The sequence below is a fragment of the Nelusetta ayraudi genome, unplaced genomic scaffold (genome assembly GCF_046127955.1).
Source record: "Nelusetta ayraudi isolate G7.1 ecotype Tasmania unplaced genomic scaffold, CSIRO-AGI_Nayr_v1 ptg000006l, whole genome shotgun sequence".
Taxonomy (NCBI): Eukaryota; Metazoa; Chordata; class Actinopteri; order Tetraodontiformes; family Monacanthidae; genus Nelusetta; species Nelusetta ayraudi.
This window is the reverse complement of record NW_027466056.1, coordinates 6792501-6812516: the sequence shown is the minus strand read 5'-3', so window position 1 is coordinate 6812516 and position 20016 is coordinate 6792501. Positions and strand designations below refer to the sequence as shown.

The 20016-nt window shown below is 46.1% G+C and overlaps 2 protein-coding genes and 1 long non-coding RNA gene across 4 annotated transcripts in view; 1 reads left to right on the top strand and 2 right to left on the bottom strand.

Annotated features, from left to right (window-relative positions):
* Positions 1 to 10903, bottom strand: part of ncam2 (neural cell adhesion molecule 2) — a 181692-nt gene extending 170789 nt beyond the window's left edge. For both annotated transcript variants that reach the window (XM_076017504.1, XM_076017505.1), the window contains exon 1: positions 10532 to 10903. In XM_076017504.1, the coding sequence (XP_075873619.1) occupies positions 10532 to 10598 (67 nt within the window). In that variant the 5' untranslated portion in view covers positions 10599 to 10903. The remainder of the gene's footprint in view (positions 1 to 10531) is intronic.
* The window catches only part of LOC142882825 (gamma-glutamylaminecyclotransferase-like), a 301358-nt gene that overhangs the window by 179985 nt on the left and 101357 nt on the right, over positions 1 to 20016 (top strand). The gene's annotated exons all lie outside the window — the stretch shown is intronic.
* Positions 13992 to 20016, bottom strand: part of LOC142879155 (uncharacterized) — a 46544-nt gene continuing 40519 nt past the window's right edge. The window contains exon 2 of the long non-coding RNA XR_012925285.1: positions 13992 to 14341. This is a non-coding gene — a long non-coding RNA (uncharacterized LOC142879155). The remainder of the gene's footprint in view (positions 14342 to 20016) is intronic.

Sequence of the window (20016 nt, the reverse complement as noted above, 5' to 3'; positions counted from 1 at the left end):
TGAAACGCAGATTTATTGCAAAATGTGTTGTACCTCCATCCTCCTCAAAGTGCGGTCTCGCGGGACGAGATTTGACGAGAATTACGTCTTATGCGCTTCACAACATTCAGTGGAAACGCCTGCAGATCGCAATTGTGCAATGTTGAAATTCTAGAAATATTGCTTTTATTTTGTGAAAAACTGTACTGGAAACGCAGCTATAGATGAGTATCATTCATCATTCATTTCATATATTATTAGATCATATGTAACTCAAGGCTAACTGAGAAAATGTGTTATTTCAGAAGAGTGTATCAGACTGATTGCCCTTCGTTATGACTCGGTACCCATGAAGCAGCTCTCAGGTTCAACAAGGTTGGTGACCCCTGGTGTAACTGGTATTGATATCTATCAATACCAACAATCACTACGTGTACAAAAAAATTTGTACTTCAGGCGCATACCATATATCTTATTTTTTACAATATCTCTCTATGTGGCCTTTCTATTGGCCTGTTGGTCGTGACGCCATCACACCGTGAGATGAGTCGACCCGAGTCGTCGTGGAATTTCTTCCACGGTCACAATTTACCAGTGGTCCCAAAAACCATACAGAGTGCGGCAGCGGCCTTGAGGGGTTTTGCATTTGGGGAATTGTTCATGTTATGTTAATTGTAGTATTGCTGGGGACTACGGATGAAATCTAGCAGCAGTGCTAAGTCCAGCATATTTACAGTGACAGCCTATGTAATTACTGTTTTATCAATATGTACTAGCCCGTATAAATAAATAAACTAAATAATAACGAGGGGCGCAGGTGGGTGGGTTTTCTAGCCCATAATAAGACAGATCTCCGCTCCCACCCAATGCACCCCAACCTCCCTCCTCCCACCTCCCCCACAACTGTCTTGGTCACAATCGGCCTCATTCTGCGAAAGAGAACTCAGCTGCTTTCCCCAGCAGGGGAACCGCCGACCGATCACAAGGATCACAAGGCTCGTCTCGAGGCCGCTGTCCTCCCCGAAGCGCAATAGATGCCGATGAAAGGACGTCCAAGACAAAACTAAAAAACACAGAAGCTGGGGGCAGTGGGGGGGGGGGGGGGGGGGGGGGGCAGGGATGCCTCGTCCAGACGACAACTTGGTTCTCAAAGCACCTACAAGCATCGCACGCAAGCCGCAGCCCTCCTGTTCAGACCACCTCCCTCTACTTCTCCTTGTCGTGTGTGCGCTAGGCCGGGTTCAGCTGGGTTCAGGCTGGCCGCGAGAAAGCCGCAAATAGCCGCCTTCGTTAACCAATGGTGTCGTTCACGCCAGACTCGAAGCGGCACGCGCCTCCACGGCGGTGCAGCGATCGTCTCGGCGTCTCGTCTCTCGTTTCCATTTTGTGCGCGAACCGCGAGCGAACTGCGGCAAGCTGGAAAGGCAGGCACTCAAAGAAACACGAGAGAATCCGATTCATTTTCGAAATGAAATACCGCGATTGACAAATGCGATCATATTTTGGTGTATTTTGTATTGGTCAGTATCTAGTGTCGGAGTACGAGAGAGATGACACAAACAAACACAAAAACACACACACACACATGCGCGCGCATACACACAATTTAAAATGGCAACCTTAATGGTTTGGAGCATTGGCTTGAGAATAACTCAAGGTTTGAATTTTTCTTTGTTTTTGTTTTTTTTGAGAGTATCTGGACAGTTTAAGTATGTAATCGTTTTGGAATTTTCCAATGAAAATTAAAATAAAAGCATAAAAAGCAAGTTACATACGTTAGTATATAGAGCAGGGTAAAAAATGTGCACTTAATTTGCAATTAATGGCAAGTTAACTCAGGACACTTATGCGATCAATCGGATTAAAGATTTTAATTGACTGACAGCCCCTATGTATATATATACTGGATATATATACATATGTATGTGTGTATATATATAGATATGTGTATATACTATGTGTGTATATATATATATATATACATAAATATATCTTAAAGTACACCACACAGCAGTGCAACACATGCTATTAGCGCTTCTCCGAGAATAAAACGCAGTCTTCCTTCCCACGTCAAATGAAATTTATTTTTAAAAAGTTGAATATTAGTCATTGTGACCTTGAAGACATTTTAGTGACCATTTCAGTGAAATATATATATATATATATGAGACCCCCTTAAATTTTGCTGTATTTCACACACTGGTTTTCCCTTTCGGCAGCTTTTTCAACGTTTCTCCCGTCCACATGATTGAGTCTTGAATCTTGAATATTGTGTAATAATTGTATATATGCATTATGAGGTGTGTGACTGTGTTTTTTTTCCACCACCACCACCACCACGAGGGCAGCGACCCTCCTGCCCTTTAAACAATAGATTTCATTGAGGCTGCGACCCGGGTGAGAATCACAGGGTCCCGATCACAACTGCTGTTTGCTCTCTAGTCCCATCACATGCTGGAAAGGAAAAAAGCAGAAATCACCTGCAGCTGAAAAGCGCTGATCTTGTGCCTCGACGTCCGCGGTGCCCCAATTGCGATGAACACAAAGTTTTATACAGACGGATAATAATGGCATTGTGGGAGCAGCTGATAAAAGAAAAGAGACGAAACACGAAGAGAAGAAGAAGAAGAAGAAGAGGAAGAAGAAGAGCAGACGTGGTTGTGACGCCAGAGCACAAAAGCGCTACACAGTGTGAAATGCCTCTCAGGCATCCATGGCAGCAATTGTCCATTCACGGGGTGGCAGCGCACACGTCTTCAGCGAGCGAGTTTCTCCGTCAGTCTGAGGACGTTTGAAATCTTCAAACTAACTAACTAACGAGTTATGTGTAATGCCGTTACAGCAGGGGTGTCAAGCGAACCCTCAGCGAACGTGCAACCATTCAACACTACTTATACTCTGTGAAAGTAAGTAGCCTGCCCTAGCCCTAGTATTAGCTGTATGGATGATACCGGTGCGCCAGCAGCTTCAGCAGTGATTCGATACTGCCACCAAGAATGGACTTGAATGGTTGCACGTCCATTGAAGGATATTAAATTATAACCCGGTTGGTTTATTGTTGTGATTTTATATTTTCATGTATTTTTAACCCGTGGAAAAGGCTAAAGGCTAAATGAGAAGGCTGCACATAAAAAAGAGGCATGCATTTCTTTTTATTGACATTTCAAGGTTTTTTTATTGACATGAAATTTGATTTTAGATGTGCGCAATATGAAGTTATTTATTGAAAAGTATTTAGCTTTGCTTGATCCATATTCAGGTTGAAGCAAAACTTGTTTGGGTCCACATAAAAAGATTCACTGTTGTATCCGGAGAGAGATTTTGTTCAATAAATATCAATGTTGAGTTTTAAGTTTTGACCCCACTGTGTGTTTGAGTTTTACACTCCTGGACCAACTGATTGCACTTGCAAAGCAACTGTAATTGCAAATGACGCTTGAGCAAAGACGGCGTCAACCCTGCCGAGATGAAAGAATTTGATGGAGGAAAAAGTCAAAGTCGGAGGAAGAGAAAAAAAAAAGAAAAGAAAAAATAAACAGAGTGGGTCTACGTCACGCTGGGATATTCCCTTAGAAGGCTGACTAGACTGGGGGTGGGTTAGTCGTCCTTCTGATCTCATCACCATCACCTCCGTAAACAGGGACTTCGCACCAGCGGGGTGGGAAAAAGGGGAACCTGGGAAAACGGATATTGCCCCTTTTTCAAGAAACGACATCCAAATCAGTGGAGGCCATGATTGGCAGCCGAGTCTCTGGTGAGTTTGCCAATCACAGCATAGCTTTGTTAGCCGAGAGGAACGACGAGCGGCTGTCGGACGTCGGGATGATGGATGGATGCAGTCGTTGGGGGATGGACGAAGGAACAAAGGAGGGAAACGATGCTTTCGATTTTTTTCTTCTATTTCCAGAGGAAGAAGTCGGGGCGGAGACGCTGGGGTTGGCAGAGAGAGGGCGGCAAGTTTTTCGAGCGTTGGAGGTTGAACTGGGGTTTTCGGGACAAGTTTTTCCAAGCGATGACTCGACAAAGTCGTCTATTGAAAAAAAAACAAAAAAACGAGGCAGCCGATTGGCCGCGGCTTGACCAAAGTGCTACCGTTACCGTCGACGGCGATCATTCTGAAATACACAATGGGGGCGGCCTAACCTGTTGCCTTTTAAATCATTAAACTCAAAATCTACCGAACCTGCCCACTTTGGCAATTCTAACTCAATTTCTGAGCACCCAACCCACCCACCCGTCCTCCCCGGCTGCCTCCTCCACACACGTCATCCAGCATTTCCTGGGCTCCCGTCGGGGTGAGCCTCCCAGAGGGCAGAACGTTGAGTCACTTCCGTGCCAATAGCAAGGTGATTTCAGTGAAAACAGACCGACGGAGGCTGACGTTCAGCATTCAGCGAGCTGCAGCTGTTTGCTCTGAGCATTGAAATGCTGAGAGAGTCTACCAAAAAGAGGAAGAAAAAGAAGAAGAAGAAAAACCAGAAGCAGAAACAGGAAAAGTGACGGCGAAGCAGATGAAAAAGAAGACGCAGAGGAAGAAGCAGAAAAGGGAGAAGCAGAAGAAAAATGAGAAGCAGCAGAAGAAGATGGAGCAGAAGAAGCACAAAAAGAAGAAACAGAAAAAGCCGAAGAAAAAAAGGAAAAAGAAATGAAATGCCAAATTTTGCATCTGTGCCTTTGTAGGAACGACCCGCGTGCACACACACACACACACACACACACACACACACACACACACACACGCACCTGGGCTGCTCCTCTAAGTGCCTGCAACCAGGCAATGTGTCATTACCAGACAATACGTCTCAGAATAAGTGTGAATACGTTTTTTTCTCAGCACTCCTCTTAATCCCTGATGCTAATCCGGTTAGCGCCACCGCCGGGCCTCGTGTGGCTGCTGCTGCTGCTGCTGCTGCAGGTTTCCCGCTTGCTACGCCACAATGAGGCGAAGTCCCTCAGAGCGCCGATCGCTGAGGTGACACCCACCCCCTGCCCCCTCCCTCCATCCCCCACCCCCGACACAAACACACACACACATCAGCCGTCCATATTTTCAGTTTCAGTTTCACCCACTAGCGGCCTGAGCGCTAATAAACTGCCCTTTGTCAGGGCTGCTGACTGCAGCCGTCCCTTAAATTGATTTCTCATATGCGGACACCCCCCCCCCGCCTCGAGGGAGCGATTCCATTTTCATTAATACACAGGGCAACTCCGTACAGAACACTCTCCGTTCTGCTGTATTAATCAAGTAATGCAATCAATTCCGTCTTCCGGGTGAGCGACTGAGAAGCGAGCTCATACTGTTTTTTTTTTCTCTTTTTTTCTTTTTCCTTCTTTTTTTTTTCCCTTCCTTCGCGACCGACATCGCGTGCTCACGACCCGAGTCTGTGGTTCCTGGTCCTGCAGGCGACGCTGCGTTAGTGGGAGGAGAGATACAGCATATTAGAGGTCTTCGGAAAAACCCGACGCCCCGAAAAACCCGAGGTCTGACCCGACCCGATTCGGTTCTCGGGTCAATACTCAAGCAGTTAGTCCCGAGCCGGGTCGGAATCAGACGTTCTGAGCCAACCTGGCTCGGATCTCGGGTCCATTCACAAGAACTGAGTCCGGGTCCGGGCCGGAAATGTCAGAGTTTTTCTCGGTACTCGGACTTCTGACAGTGAATAGCCGGGTCCAATAGTTCCAGAGAGGATCCAGTGATTGGCTGTCAATCACCCCAGCCCTTCCTCTGCCCAATGCAAGGCTGCAAGTGGCCTGCGTGACTTGCATCATGTGACTTTAGTAAAGGAAGTGAAGGCAGTAGCCGTAGCCAACATTCAACTAACAACAAAGATAACCTGAACCGTTCAAAGAAGAAAGTTCCTAGTCCTGGCGACAGCAGGTGTTAACCAGGAAGTGATTTCGCATGTTGCCCTCGCCACTGACTGTGAGTAAATTATTTCTTCAAAGTCGCGTAAAACATGCCATTGTCCCGTTTTTGTAGCATATCTAACGAGAAATGTCACGTAACGCAGTCGTCCTTGGAACGTTGTGTAGGCTCCCTCCTGTAGCAGCGGTACCAGGTACCCACGTTTGTTTTTGAGAATAATAAAAATAAACAAAAAAACAAAACATTTTGTGTGTTTGTTAGTTTATTTGAGGATTTTTCAGGGTACGTGGCTAGTATGTCACGGTTCTATTCGGGGCCGGCTCCGACATCTCTCGGTACTGGTCGGGGCCGGAACTCACATATATAATAATGGCTCGGAGCCAGTCGGCTCCGGTTTCAAATTTCATGGAACCAGTTTGGTTCAGAACTCAAATCTATGATAATGCCTTGGGGCCATTCGTCTCCGGAAACAATATTAACCGGATCATTTTGGTTCGGAACTCAGATCTATAATAATGGCTCGGAGCCAGTCGGGTCCGGGAACAAATTTCTAGGAGCCATTTGGCTCTGGGTCCTTCAAATTGGACCCGTGAAGACCTCTACAGCAGAGCAAAAGAAAGAAAGAAAGAATATATAAAATCAACTGCAATAAAGAGCAGCAGCGGTGACAATTTTTGTCTCACAACCGGGCCCTGAATATGAATGGTGCCAATGTGTTTGTGGAGTCGGTAGGCTGAACACTAAGCATGGCTACCAGCGCGGCTAACAGCAGGCTAACAACGCCCCCGGTACAGCCGTGTAAAGGAATGCTTCAGGACCCGTGGCGACTAGAGGCGTCGGGGGCGGGGGCATAAATCTTTCACAGCCAAGCGCCGCCAACATGTACACACACACACACACACACAGGCGCACACCCCAGAGATGCTGAAAATGTCTTAATGATGCCACTTAGCATCACACGTCCCCGAGTGAGTCCGAGGCATTATTCATCGTGCTTGGCACTGGAGGGGGGAGGGCAGGGGGTTAGTGAAGGTGGGGGGGGGGGGCGTGTCAAACTATCCTTCAGGTCCCGTGGGGGTCGGGGGTAACAGGGGGATCCTGGACTGAGCAGATCCGCCGTTCTTGGCCCGCTTGGGTAGTAGCTTTCAAACAACCAATAGCTGGTGTTGTAGTCAAGACAGCACCAACCGAGACCAAGACCTCATCAAGACTAGAGAGCATCAAGACCGAGACTACAGCAACACTGTATAAGAAGAAATTAGCAGTATTTATTTATTTTTTGATAAATTCAAGTTTGCTTCCACATAAATGGAACAGCAATATTTTCAATACTTTCAATAATTTTCAAAAAACAACGTAACTCGGAATATTGGGAGCAGTGTGTGTTGTGTGTTGTTGCAGTGTTGTCTGAGTCTCGACCGAGTCTCGATCAAAAATGCAGAGTCGGACCAGTCCAATGCCTCAGAGTCGGAGACCCTTAAAAAGTGGTCTTGAGATGAAGACCAAGCTCGAGTACTCCAACACTAGATCCAGTGTTGGTATCGGAACAATACTGATACTGGATCTAGTGTTCTAGTACTGATTTCGAGACCAAGACCAATCTGGAGTGCTACAACACTACCAAAACGTCTCTTAGGTTCAAATCCCCGTCGTTCCCGAGGGGCTTCATAAACCCCCTCCCCACCACCTCATCAGAGGTACTTGAGCACCCTCGAGTGCACCCCCCCACCCCCACCAACTAGGCTTTTTTCCTGCTGGTCAAAGCAGGCAGACTTGGATGATAAAAATGGAAATTGGACGTCGGCGTCGCGGGCTGATGCAATCCTGCCGCAACAAAGGGAAAGAAACAAAAGCGCTGAATATTCCAGTTGAGGCTGTTCTTCGGGAGGAGGATGCAATTCTCTGGAGTGGGGTGGGGGTGAGCGCCTGGCAGTGTGGCGGCTCCGGGCCCCTTCTCGGAAATGTCGGCGAGGCCCGGCGGAACGCAACCTCTGCAGGACGTCGGCGCTTTCGTTTCGAAATATTTTTTGTATTTTCCGCCTGCGTTGACCTCCCGAGAAAATGCTCTAAAATATTTGTTACTTTGGTTATTTTCTCCACACACACACTGCCTCCCCCCCCCAACATACACACACACACACCCTCAAAACTGCAAGCAACACACTGCAGTGACCCGTAAAAAAAAGTTCAAGTCGCAAATTGCAATTTTCTCCTGGAGATCAATAAATTATCCATCTATCTATCTACTGTATCTATCTATCAGATTACAAGCGTGAGTCTGTGATGGTGCATTAAGTGTCGTTCAGGAGACTTGTTGCTTGTTGTTAGCATGCAGGGCAACAGTTAGCGTCTCCCACGACTGCATACCAGTTAAATGGGGGGAAATAAAGGGGTGAAAAACATTCCAAGACTCTTAAATTCTGGGATCTCCTCACTACAGCTGACACAAATACACACGCACGCGCACACACACACACACACACAGGGCTTCTCTCTCACACTCGCACACTTGCTAAGTGGCAGTATTCACATTCTGTACTTCGGTACTGGGAAAAGTAAAAGTGTAGATTCAACTGCTTCACTTAAGAAAATGCAGGTTCTGCAATGCATTTAAGTAAAAAAAATTATATATTACTTGCTTTGCCATGAATGAAGCAAGACATTTGTTGATCTATTTGCAAAAATTAAAAAGTTGTGATTGAATAATCTGGACTTGCAAGAGCATCTGGATCATTTATAACAGCTTTGCACCTCTCAATAGCGTTGTTTTTTCAACTGCAGCACAACCAAACAGTAATCAGTCATAGTTAGGACCAGTCAGCCAATATTGGATGTGTATACTTGCAATATCAATAACCAATGGTATCCATCCATCCATCCATCCACTTTCCTATAGCTGCTTCCCCCTGCACTCAGGGTCTGAGGAGAGCCAGCACCAATGTTATTTTCCAACATTTTTATTTTCCTGTGCACTGAACATGCACTGAACGGTGACTAAACATTCTGGTACTCAGGAGATAATCTCCCTCCAAAATATGATCCACTTTTATATTGAACCGCGCTAACAGAATAGTTCAAAGAGCTCCACTTCAAGCAGTAAGAACCATAATAAACAAGCGTGTGTCCCCCCCCCCCCCCCCCCCCCAAAATGTGAGAAGTAGAAAATACAGATGTCCGTGTACAAAACGCAGGGGAGTAAAAGTGAAAAGCAGCTAAAGTGCTGATAGCTGAAAAAGCCACGCAACGTATTTGTACTCGGTCACTTCCCACCCTCTGCTACAAACTTGACTGCATGACTTCGGCGGAGGATGACGGGGTAGAACGCAGCCAGACCACCACCACCACCACCACCACCACCCACCGGCGCCACTTTGCAGCGCTCTACCCCCACCTGCCGTCGGAACCCGCCGAGAGAAGGAAGGAGCTCGGCTCACTACTTCTTTTTAATTCACACCACCACACGCAGCTCATAAACAAGTAGACACACATCACTCGGGGGACTTCCAACCCCCCCGGGGGGGAAATATATACATACACATATATATATATATATATATATATATATATATATATATATATATATATATATATATATATATATATATATATATATATACATACATAAAAACCACAGAAGACAACAGCGCGTTCACACACACACACACACACACACACACACACACACACACACACAGAGCAAAAAAGGACTCGCCGCCGAACGCGTTAACAGCCGCTACTTCTTCGTTCTCGCGTGCGGCTCGTGCGCCCAAGGCAGCCCCCACTCTGAAATCAGGTGCGTCAAATGAAACCAGCTACGACGGATGCGACGTGCCCAAACTTTTCCCGCTCGTGTGACCGTTTCGATGCGCCTCTCTATCTATCTATCTATATACACACACACACACACACACACACACACACACACACACACACACACAAAGACAGAGAGGAAGACACAAACAAGGCGGTGGTCAGCATAGTGTCACTTCAAACACACACACACACACACACACACACACACACACACACACACACCAGCAGCTGCAGCAGCGCCTTGATAACAATCATGGAGGTGCCACATACACAACATTAGCCAAACTAAGCAAGCGGCAGACATGCGGACAGGTTGTGTGCGTGCGCGCGCGCGCGCGTGTGTGGTTTTCTTAAGAGAGAGAGAGAGAGAGAGAGAGAGTCAGCTCGAACATCCTGGAAAGAAAACAGCCCCGACAACGTAACCCCCCCCGACAGACACACACACATACACGTCTTTCAATAAGAACACCCCCCCCGCGCGCGCGCGCGCCCCCAACCACCACCACCTCTCTTCTCACAAGACGTGCCTCAACTACCAAACAACATCTAGTTAAACAAACCCGGAGCTCGTCGCCGCGCGCGCACACACACACACACACACACACACACACACACACACACACACACACACACAGCCCGGCTGGCTGACCGGCTCTGTCGGCTCTGCCTGCCGCAGCCAAAGCTCGGCCGGTACTGACGGCACCACCACCGGCAGCAGCAGCGGCAGCGGCGGCGGCGGCGGCGACGGCGATAGTGGTGGTGAAACAACCTCCGAACGTGGCAACACAACTTGTGTCCCGCACGAAAAAGTCGCCCTTTACATTTTTTTTTTTAAGGGGGGGGGGAGGAGCGCAGGTCACTCCCGCTTCTTACCTTGGCTGCCGCAGACGAGCACTCCGAGCAGATGGACGAGTTGGAGCATCATGTTTTTCCCCCCCATCAAAAAATGTCCTGTTTCCTATTAATTTCCTATTGCCTTTCCTTTCCTATTTTCTCGCACACACGAAAAAGAAATTGGTTGAATTGGAGCTTCAGGTACCAGAGGTACGTCGGGCTTGTTTTTTTCTTCCCCCAGCTTGCCGAGTCGAGCGTCTTGCTGGTGAACGGAGGGGGGGGGGTGAAAAATAGAAAAGAATAAGAATAAAGACCACAGCGACGTCAGAGTCTCCGATCATCCGCCGTGTCGGTTCCTCCGCCGGCGACTGGTGCTCCTCTGCCTCCCTCCGCTGCCTTTCCCTTCCTCCGCTCTTCCTCTCGCTCGCTCGCGCACGCACGCACGCACGCGCACGCACGCGCGCTCCCGCACCCGGTAACGCAGCAGCAGCATCAACACCCACCGCCGCCACCTCCTCCTCCTCCTCCTCCCTTCATCCTCATCATCTTTCTCCTCCACTTTTTCACTCCATGGGAACCAGACGAGTGGTGGGAAGACGTAATGACAACTTTGGCAGTGGCGTAGGGAGGAATTACAATCCAAACATCCTCCCCCCCCCCCCATACACACACCAAAAGCCCCCCCATCTTCAAAACACTGTCATGGCATATTAACATGGACATGGAAAAAATGTAAGATTAATATTAATAAATACATAATGATAATTAGGGCTACACCGATAGAATGTTGATGTTCTGTTATTTGAATAACATCCTTCACATTGGCGGAGTGTCGGGGGGGGCAGAGAGGGCAGTTGCCCCCGGGACCCAATAGGGCCCGTCGCACAACCGACGTCTTAAACCGCCCCTCCCCTCGCGCCACAGATGCACTGTGCCGTTGACAGAACCGATCCACTCCATGCAGGTACGGGGGAGTACAGTCACCTACCGTTTGGGGGCCCTGTAACCTATTGTTTTGGGGCCCCTATCAGGCTCGGGCCCTTGGAATCTTCCTAACTTCCCCCCCCCCCCCCCCCCCCCCCCCCATTTACGGCATACCAGGTAAAAACGTCATGTCAACACCGTCCGTCTGATGGACGATATTAGCGTCATTATTAATCGCCTGTCAACAGAACAGAGAACGGCACAAAAATGAGCAGGAGCAGTTATGAACACAAAAGTGGGGCGACAAAACGCAAAGAAAAAAAAAAAGAAAACAAAAAAAGGGGAGCCAGAAAAGCCAAATTGCCCAAGCTTGACTCCTGTTTTGGCCGCCCTAATCGTCTTTCTGTAAAAGATGAACCTGATGGCTTTTTGCAGCAATTCATTCCCGACCCCGACCCTCGGTACGCCGCCAACAACGTTATCCGCATCATGGTCAGGGTGATAATAGGGACACAGAAGAGAGCCAGACCTGACACTTGACCAGCCCCCCCCCCCCCCCCTTTACCTGCTGCACCGCAAAGTGAGGAGGCTCTATCAGACGCTGGGAATTTAAGGCAGCAAAATTGGACATAAAGTGGATTGTGGACGAGTTTGAGGAGCGCAAGGCTTACCGAGTACCCTTCAGGTAGCGGGTCATAATTAGGTACTAAGCATTGACGCCTATAATATGTTCTGCTGTTATTTTCACACTTACAGGTAACATTAAAACATGAACATCTGCAAATGAATCCCTTCAGTACAAACAATACAAAAATGTATTTATTTATTTTTAAATCCCATATACATACTTATATATTCGGTATTGGTGTTGGGCTATTGGCAAGCACGAGTAGAGTACTCAACCCTGGTAACGGTACCAATACCCGAATCAGTGCATCCCTAATGATAATAATTAAAAATGAAGAAGAACAAATTCTGACATTATCGCATTGTTGCCTAGTTTTGAATATTTAATTTGTCAACATCTAATTAATGCTGCAAAAACGCTCAAACTAGTTGAAGGAAGCCTCGAGAAACACGACTGACCTTTTCGGCAAACGCTTCCTGAAAAGTTTGACCCGTATTGCTGCTCTCCACACACACACACACGCACACACACACACACACACACACACACAACCTGTAAGCTAACCCTTCAGCTGTGCGGTTGGCACACTTGTCACAACATAATGGTTCAGGCCAAAAAAAACTGCTGCATCCATGTGTCGAATGTGGCAAGATGGTTGGGCACAGTGAAAAAAGAAAAAAAAAAAAATCATCACCCCAACTGTCCAAATTGCTTTTGGTCTGGTTTCATGCCCTTGATTCATTCCAGCGTTTAGAGACTCTTAGTCTTCTTCCAGTTGCTGAAAAAATGTCCGATTATTTTACACAATGAATCATTAAAGGGTTTTTCAGGAGTTTTTCTGGCCCTCAGTCGGACCTCCGGGGTGAATTATTCATATAATTTGGTCGGTCGAGACGAGGTGGGCGGTAATTGGTTTTAATGAAGCAGAAGTCAGAGTTTATACCTGCGACCGTTTACCCGACGGTGAAAAAGGGCAAATTCTCCTGCGTGCGGTAATCCAAGCATAGGTGAAATCCTTTGACTGGGCCTCATTTGCAAAAATTAACCTGGAAAACGTCCTGACGATATCCTCAGACTGTTCACTATGTATAAAAAATCTTTGGTTAACATTTTTGTTGACATGTTGACATGTTTAAGTCCAAAAACAGCCATTACGGAAGCATCCATGGTAGGATGCACCGATACCCATACCTGTATTGAGTATCGGTACCCATACCAGGGTTGAGTACTTCACTCACACTCGTAAAATACATGCTTATACAGCAACACCAATCCCAGTTGTGTGTGTTTGTAAATGACAATTTGGTTTGTTTGTACTGCACTGAAACTTGTGACAGTCACCCCACATTCTAGAAAAACATGCCAAGGAATGTTGCCCAAATAATAGAACATTTGTGGAAAAATAAAAGTTTGCACCAGGTGTTTTCCGATTCTTCCAGCTGGCTGGTCCTCCACCTTGCCCAACTGAAATTAAACCGGCCACAAGGGCGGCGCACTCATCCTAACCTCAGAACTGTGTGGTGTTGGGTTCTCTCCCCTTCGTCTCTGCACTGAGCAATTTCCCCCATCGAGCGAAATGGATAAGTTAATGGAACCAATCAGCATAATTGGAAACGCGTTACACATCTATATGTTAGCGTTCAATGAGCCAAATTCCATTCGCTCCTCCGAGCTAATGGCATTCCGCATAGTGATTGAGCTCTCTGGCCCTGACAGCGAATACATTAGCGACTGCTCTCGGGGTGGGGAGCGGCTGGATACGCGCCTTATTTATTAGCGTGGCGATCAGGCCGGGCGTCCATAAAAACGTCAGCTCCACTCGACAGACGCCAGGTGGGAGCAAGGCGCTTACCGACAATCAAATCCAGTCAGAGTTGCTGTCACGCGCAATGGAGGCAAAGAGGAGGCAGGACCTGAAATGCAGACCAACTCTGGGTTTGCAGAAAAGAAAAACTATTTTGGGCAACACGGTGGCGCAGTGGTTAGCGCTGCCGCCTCACAGCAAGAAGGTCGTGGGTTCGATTCCGGGGGCCCGGGCCTGGGACCTTCCTGTGTGGAGTTTGCATGTTCTCCCTGTGTCTGCGTGGGTTCTCTCCGGGTTCTCCGGCTTCCTCCCACACTCCAGAAACATGCATGTGAGGTCAATTGAACAATCTAAATTGTCCGTAGGTGTGCATGTGAGTGTGAATGGTTGTTTGTTTCTATGTGGCCCTGCGATGAACTGGCGACTTGTCCAGGGTGTCACCCTGCCTTCACCCTAAGACAGCTGGGAGGGGCTCCAGCAGACCCCTGTGACCCTGAATAGGAATAAGGGGGTATAGAAGATGAATGAATGAATGAAAAACTATTTCATTTAAATAATAAAAGAAAACTAACAATTGGTGTCCTTGAAGGAGAAAATAAATCGCAAAAACCAAAACGGGAGACCTAACAAGAGAAATTCACCAAAAACGAAATGCTGTGAATGGACAACAATGATCCGTCAAAGGCAAAGGGAGACCGTGAGTACTTAGGCAAGAGGGCAAGTGAGAACACTGGTGAGAACAGTCGAGGGCAGGACTGACAACGAGACACAGGTGACAAAATCAAGGGACGACAAAAAAGGCGGGAAAACAGACACCGGATGTAAGGCTGGGATTTATTCATAAAAGAAAAACCCTAACCCAAATTTAACTGTAGAACACCCCACCTTCTCATTGCCACATCCATCTCCCATGGACATCTCTCTTCCAGCATTTTCGTTTGCTGCTGAAAAGAACAAGCGATCCCGATGCATAGCCTCCTCCACGCAGCCAGTGTGCAGTTGTTGTGAATAGGTTGCGCAATGGTGCTGCTTGTATGTAGATTACGGTTTTGAACGTAAACTCGCTGAGAACAAACGTGAGTTTGCGTCGAAAATAATGTTACGTTCAAGACAACTCAGAAATACGGGACAAACCCATCCCGCATCGATTAAAAACGGGACGCAACATTTCCTCGTCAAATACCAGACAATTCTGTATTTTAAGGGAACGGTTGGCAACTCTGGTCTGGGTCGGGAATGAATCGCTGCAAAAACCGTCAGGTTCATCTTTTACAGGAAGACACATAGGCCGAACAAAATAGGAGTCAAGCTTCGTCCATCAGGCGGACGGTGTTTAGGGACGGCTGGTGATGACGTTCTTACCTAGTATGCCGTAAATGGGCAAAAGTTAGGAAGATTCCAAGTGCTCGAGCCTGATAGAGGCCCCAAAACAATAGGTTACAGTGGCCCAAATGGGAGGTCAGTGACTGTCCATCTGCATGGAGTGGTTCAGTTTAAGATCGCTGCCACGAACGTCTCTGCCAGGCGCCGCCAGGAGCCCAGCCTGTTCACAGCCCATGTTCACAACCGTAGACATTGCCGCAATTAAGCGTAGCATAGTTTAGATTTCAAGTCATAGGTTCTTCTCATAGCTGTTTCGGTTTTCCTCTTTGAGAGTGATTTTGATTTCTTTAAGTATCATTGTTTTCTTAGACCCTCCATTTTCAGGCGTGAGTTGTTTTATGTGTTAGGTAATTTTCCATTTGGTTTCGTTTTCCTCCTGTCAGAGCGTTTGGATTTGTTAAGCTTTCTTAGCGATAGCCTTTAGACTTACTCCTCCCGAGTGTTTTCTGTTTGCTTTATTTTCTAAGCTTTAGATTATAAGCCATTATCCTCCTGGAGTGATTTTCTGTTATCCTTTTTAGATTATTCTGAGAGTCAGGTTAGCAAAGAGTTTCAAAGCCATTTATTTTGTCACTCTGTTAAGAGGTCTTTGGTGATTCTAAAAAAAAAACTGATTTATCTAAGATCTCTGCGTCTGGGTCCTGGCATGACAAAATGTAAGTAAAAAAAAATAATTGTATGGCTCTTTTTTATTTGCAGCCTTCTCATTTAGGTTTGAACAGTCACCTTCTTACATGGGCTAGTAATAAATAAAATAAAATAAAAATAATAATAAACAAATTAACTAGAAATAATATCCTTCAATGAACGTGCAACCATTCAAATCCAAGCCTTTAGAGTAACAGGAAAAAGTGCAGAAAGAAAATGTTGATTGTAGTCTGTTAAATAGTCTGCCACAATACCAGCAGAACAATTTGGGATTTGTAGCATTACATGTACAGTTACATGTGCAGTATCATACCGGAGGGCCAAATATAATTACACTGCAGGCCAAATTTGGCCCGCGGGCCAGAGTTTGACACTTATGATGTCATGGAAAAATATAAGGAGACAAGACCAGAAAAATAAAAGAGGAAACGTAAAAACGACCCTGGTCCTCCAGTCTGTCAGCGCCTTTTGTCCTGAGGAACAAAAGTGTTTTTCGGACCATCTTCAAGGCCGCTGTCGCCGCCTGATGCCCAGGCTACAAACGTGCAAGGCAACAAGTGCCGTCGGTGCACTCATTATGGTTGTGAAAGACCTCAAAGCTCAGCTCTGGGGATGAGGTGGTTTAACAAAAGCTTTCTTTTCTTTTGTTATCATTATTTATTATCTGTCATTGCAATTCTGGCTAAGTCTAAACTGGTCTTGATGGAAAATCCCGAGTCCGCCCAGTCCGAGACCGTGACAAGACCAAGTAATAATAATAATGCTTTTTTTAGCTAGCGGCACCACCGCTACCTACTCATAGGACCTAGACGTCACTGCACCTGCCGTGACCTTTCGCAGGACGGCCCCGCAAATTACTGCCGAGGCCCCAGCGACAGTTCATCCGCAGCCAAAGAAGAGAAAAAGATAACATTACAGCATTACGGTGACACGATTCAGGTTTTTACGCAGCACTGTGCGATACCCCGAAGTTGCTGGAAAAAAATCTAATACGTTGATTATGATGTGTGAATATTTTCAACATTTGTTGTCTTTTTAACACAACTTGTTTCTTTTAAAGGCATGATGTGAAAGATTTGGCACCCCATGGTGGTAGGAAAGCACACTGCAAAAAAATACAACATGGCATAAATGGTTTCTCAACTGGTGGGCCGTGACCCAAAGGTGGGTCGTGCAGCTGTTGTGATTGGGTTGTGACCTCGTGGAAAGTTTCACTTTTTTTACTTTTATTTTAAAATGTATACTACTCATAGAAAAAGTGTTGGGCATTTATGTTGCGGGACACACAATTCAGTGCAATAATTTCAAAAAAGTATTTCCTAGTTCTGAAAAAAATGTGGGTCCTGAGCAATTGAGAACCACAGGTATAAATCAAACAAGCTGAATGTCCGCTACCTCACACCTTACTGCTCTGCAGAGCTGTTTCTATTTGACTGGAAGGGAAACACTAGCGTCTTACAATAAAAAACAACACTTTCTCACATGGCTCTCTCAACAAAACAAAACAACAAAAAAAAAAAAAAAGAAGTCAACTGCAGCTTATGAGCGTATATTGCGCTCCCACGGCGAGCGTTATAATGCCAAAAGTGAATTCCCATAAAGCCGCATTATTCACATCGCCGCGCCGAACACACTCCTCTCATAAGTGTGTCAGAGGAGGGGAAGAGAGAAGGAAAAAAAACAACAATCGTTTTTGGCAGGCAAACAAATGGAGGGGGAAAAAAAACCCCAAAAGCTCCCACCTCAGCAAAAAAAGAAAGTCTGCGCGAGAGAGCGGCGGGGTTATTATGATTAATGCGCCACGTGAGTTTGTTTAGGCAAATGACTCAGAGGTGCTGAGCCGCCGGGAACTCCACTGTTGATTCAATGGAGAGAGAGAGCAAGTGAACACACAATCTGGCGCGGCGGCAATAGGAGCGTCCCGACGGTTCGCATTTATGAAGCCGGAAGCGGACAATTTTAGGACGTTCCCGAAGGTTCTCAACAGGGCATCCGGAGAAGGCCGGATAATTGGAACGTTCCGGAAGGGTCTCAACATCCAGAGACGGCCGAACAATTTGAACGTTCCGGAAGGTTCTCAACAGGGCATCCGGAGACGACTAAACAATTGGAACGTTCTGGAAGGGTCTCAACATCCGCAGATGGCCGAAAAATGTGAACATTCCGGGAGAGTCTCGACAAGGCAACCGAAGATGGCCAGAAATTGGAAAAACACTAGGAGGGTTAGTCGTTCTGCACCACCTGACACCTTTTTGATGGGTTAGCCATGGGTGGTGCTAGTTAGCGAGTCCCTTTTTTTTTTTTCTAGAATTGCCCCATGTGACCAAAAAAAAAAAAAGAAGCCAAGCAGCACCTATGATTCCATAGGCGCTGTCACCCCTTAAAGTTCCAGTGTGTGATATTTGACATGATTAATGATTTTTATATTGGTAAAAACCTAATATACTGCCTGTAAATGCCTTCATGAAAGTGTGTAAACGCAGTACAATAAAATAAAATGTTCCCCTCCTTTAGAACAGTTCTTATAGGTTCTCAAGGGTCTTTGGTCCCTGTTAGCTGCCATCATGAACCGCCATATTTTCCAAGGAATCCCGCTGTGGACAATCCAGGTCACCTGACAGCGCGTTTCACTATTAGGGTGAACGCTCGAGTCTTCAAATAACCACCAACAAGAATAAAGTGGATGAAGTATCCAGGCTTGGGTAGCTTGCAGGCAAGCTTTTGAGTGGTAAAGAAGGTGAGTGAAAGATGATGCAATCTAAAATGCAACCCCTTGATGTCGCTGTTTCTAATTCAAAACCTCCAAATATTACACACTTAACATTTAAAAACACTGTGTCATTGACGAGGGAGGCTAAGCAGCTGGGACAACTGTTTTTTTTATTTTTTATTTTTTTATTTCGGTAGATGGTGGACTCTGCTTGCAAAGTGTCATCTCGAGGCCTGGGGGGAAGGTAGAGGTGCTGGTGATGGGCATGGGAGGGTGTTGGGGGTGCGGGGGTGGCGCCCTGGCCTGGCTGTGATTGAAAGTCCTCCGGACAGCCCTCCTGACTCAGCTCAAAACCTAGACAGGCTGCGGCCCCGGTGGTAATAAAAATCACAGACAAGCGCACGCATCAACTCCTCAATTTTTCTTTGCGTGTGTGTGTGTGTGTGAAGCGCACAGTATCGCACCTTCCACCCTCTTGTCTTTCCTGCTTTCTTGTTGTGGCCTCCTCGCACCCTAAACAGACCCACAGCGACGGCGTGGCTACGCTCTCTCGTCATCGGTCAGTTTGACGACTGACAGAGCGCACGTTCACTTTGAGATGAGAGTATAAAAAAAGAAAAAAAGAAATCTGAGGAGGGGCTAAGACCCCTAGTAGACGCTCGAGCAACAGCAACTGGCTAACCTGCTGAGTGAACGCTAACACTTGCGTGCGTTTGTCTCTCGTTGTTTATCTCTCAACACAAATATACACTTCTGATATTTAAATACAGAAAATCTCCATGCAGTGTGACTGCACTGGAAAAACTAGATGTGCAATTATTTGAATATAGAAAGGACAATTGGCCACCGAAAATAACAAATGAACAATTCTTGGAGTAATACCAGCATCAAGTTCATTAAAAAAAAAACTATTTGACTTTTATACTCAGCTTTAGTTGTTTGACAATACTGCTTTTTTCTGCTTTTTGCTCTGTCTGTCTTTATTTATCTATTCTTTTATTCCAGGCGTACATGTATGTACATTGATTATATTATACAGTATTTCATCAAATGTAAAGAGGTTGAGCTTGTTAATCTGATGTGTGTGTTGTTGGGTTTTGTTATGTTTTCTTTGTCGTTAATTGTGTGGGTCTTTGTTTGGTTTTAGTTTTGGGATGTGAAAATGTATGTTTTGAAAATGAAATGAAAAAAATAAAAAACAAATATAGATGTATGCTCCGCATTGACCTTTTCCCGGCAGGCAACTGCTGATGAATGCAGGCACATGCATAAATAACAGAAAGTTAAAGACAAAAAAAAATCTGTATCATGTACCTTTAAAATCAAAGTTTTTTTTTTTTGGCTTCTTGAGGTGTGTTGAAATTGGATATTCTACCGGCTGTGTTTTTTAACACTGTGACGCGTTTTTCGGGTTCTTTGTTGGCAGA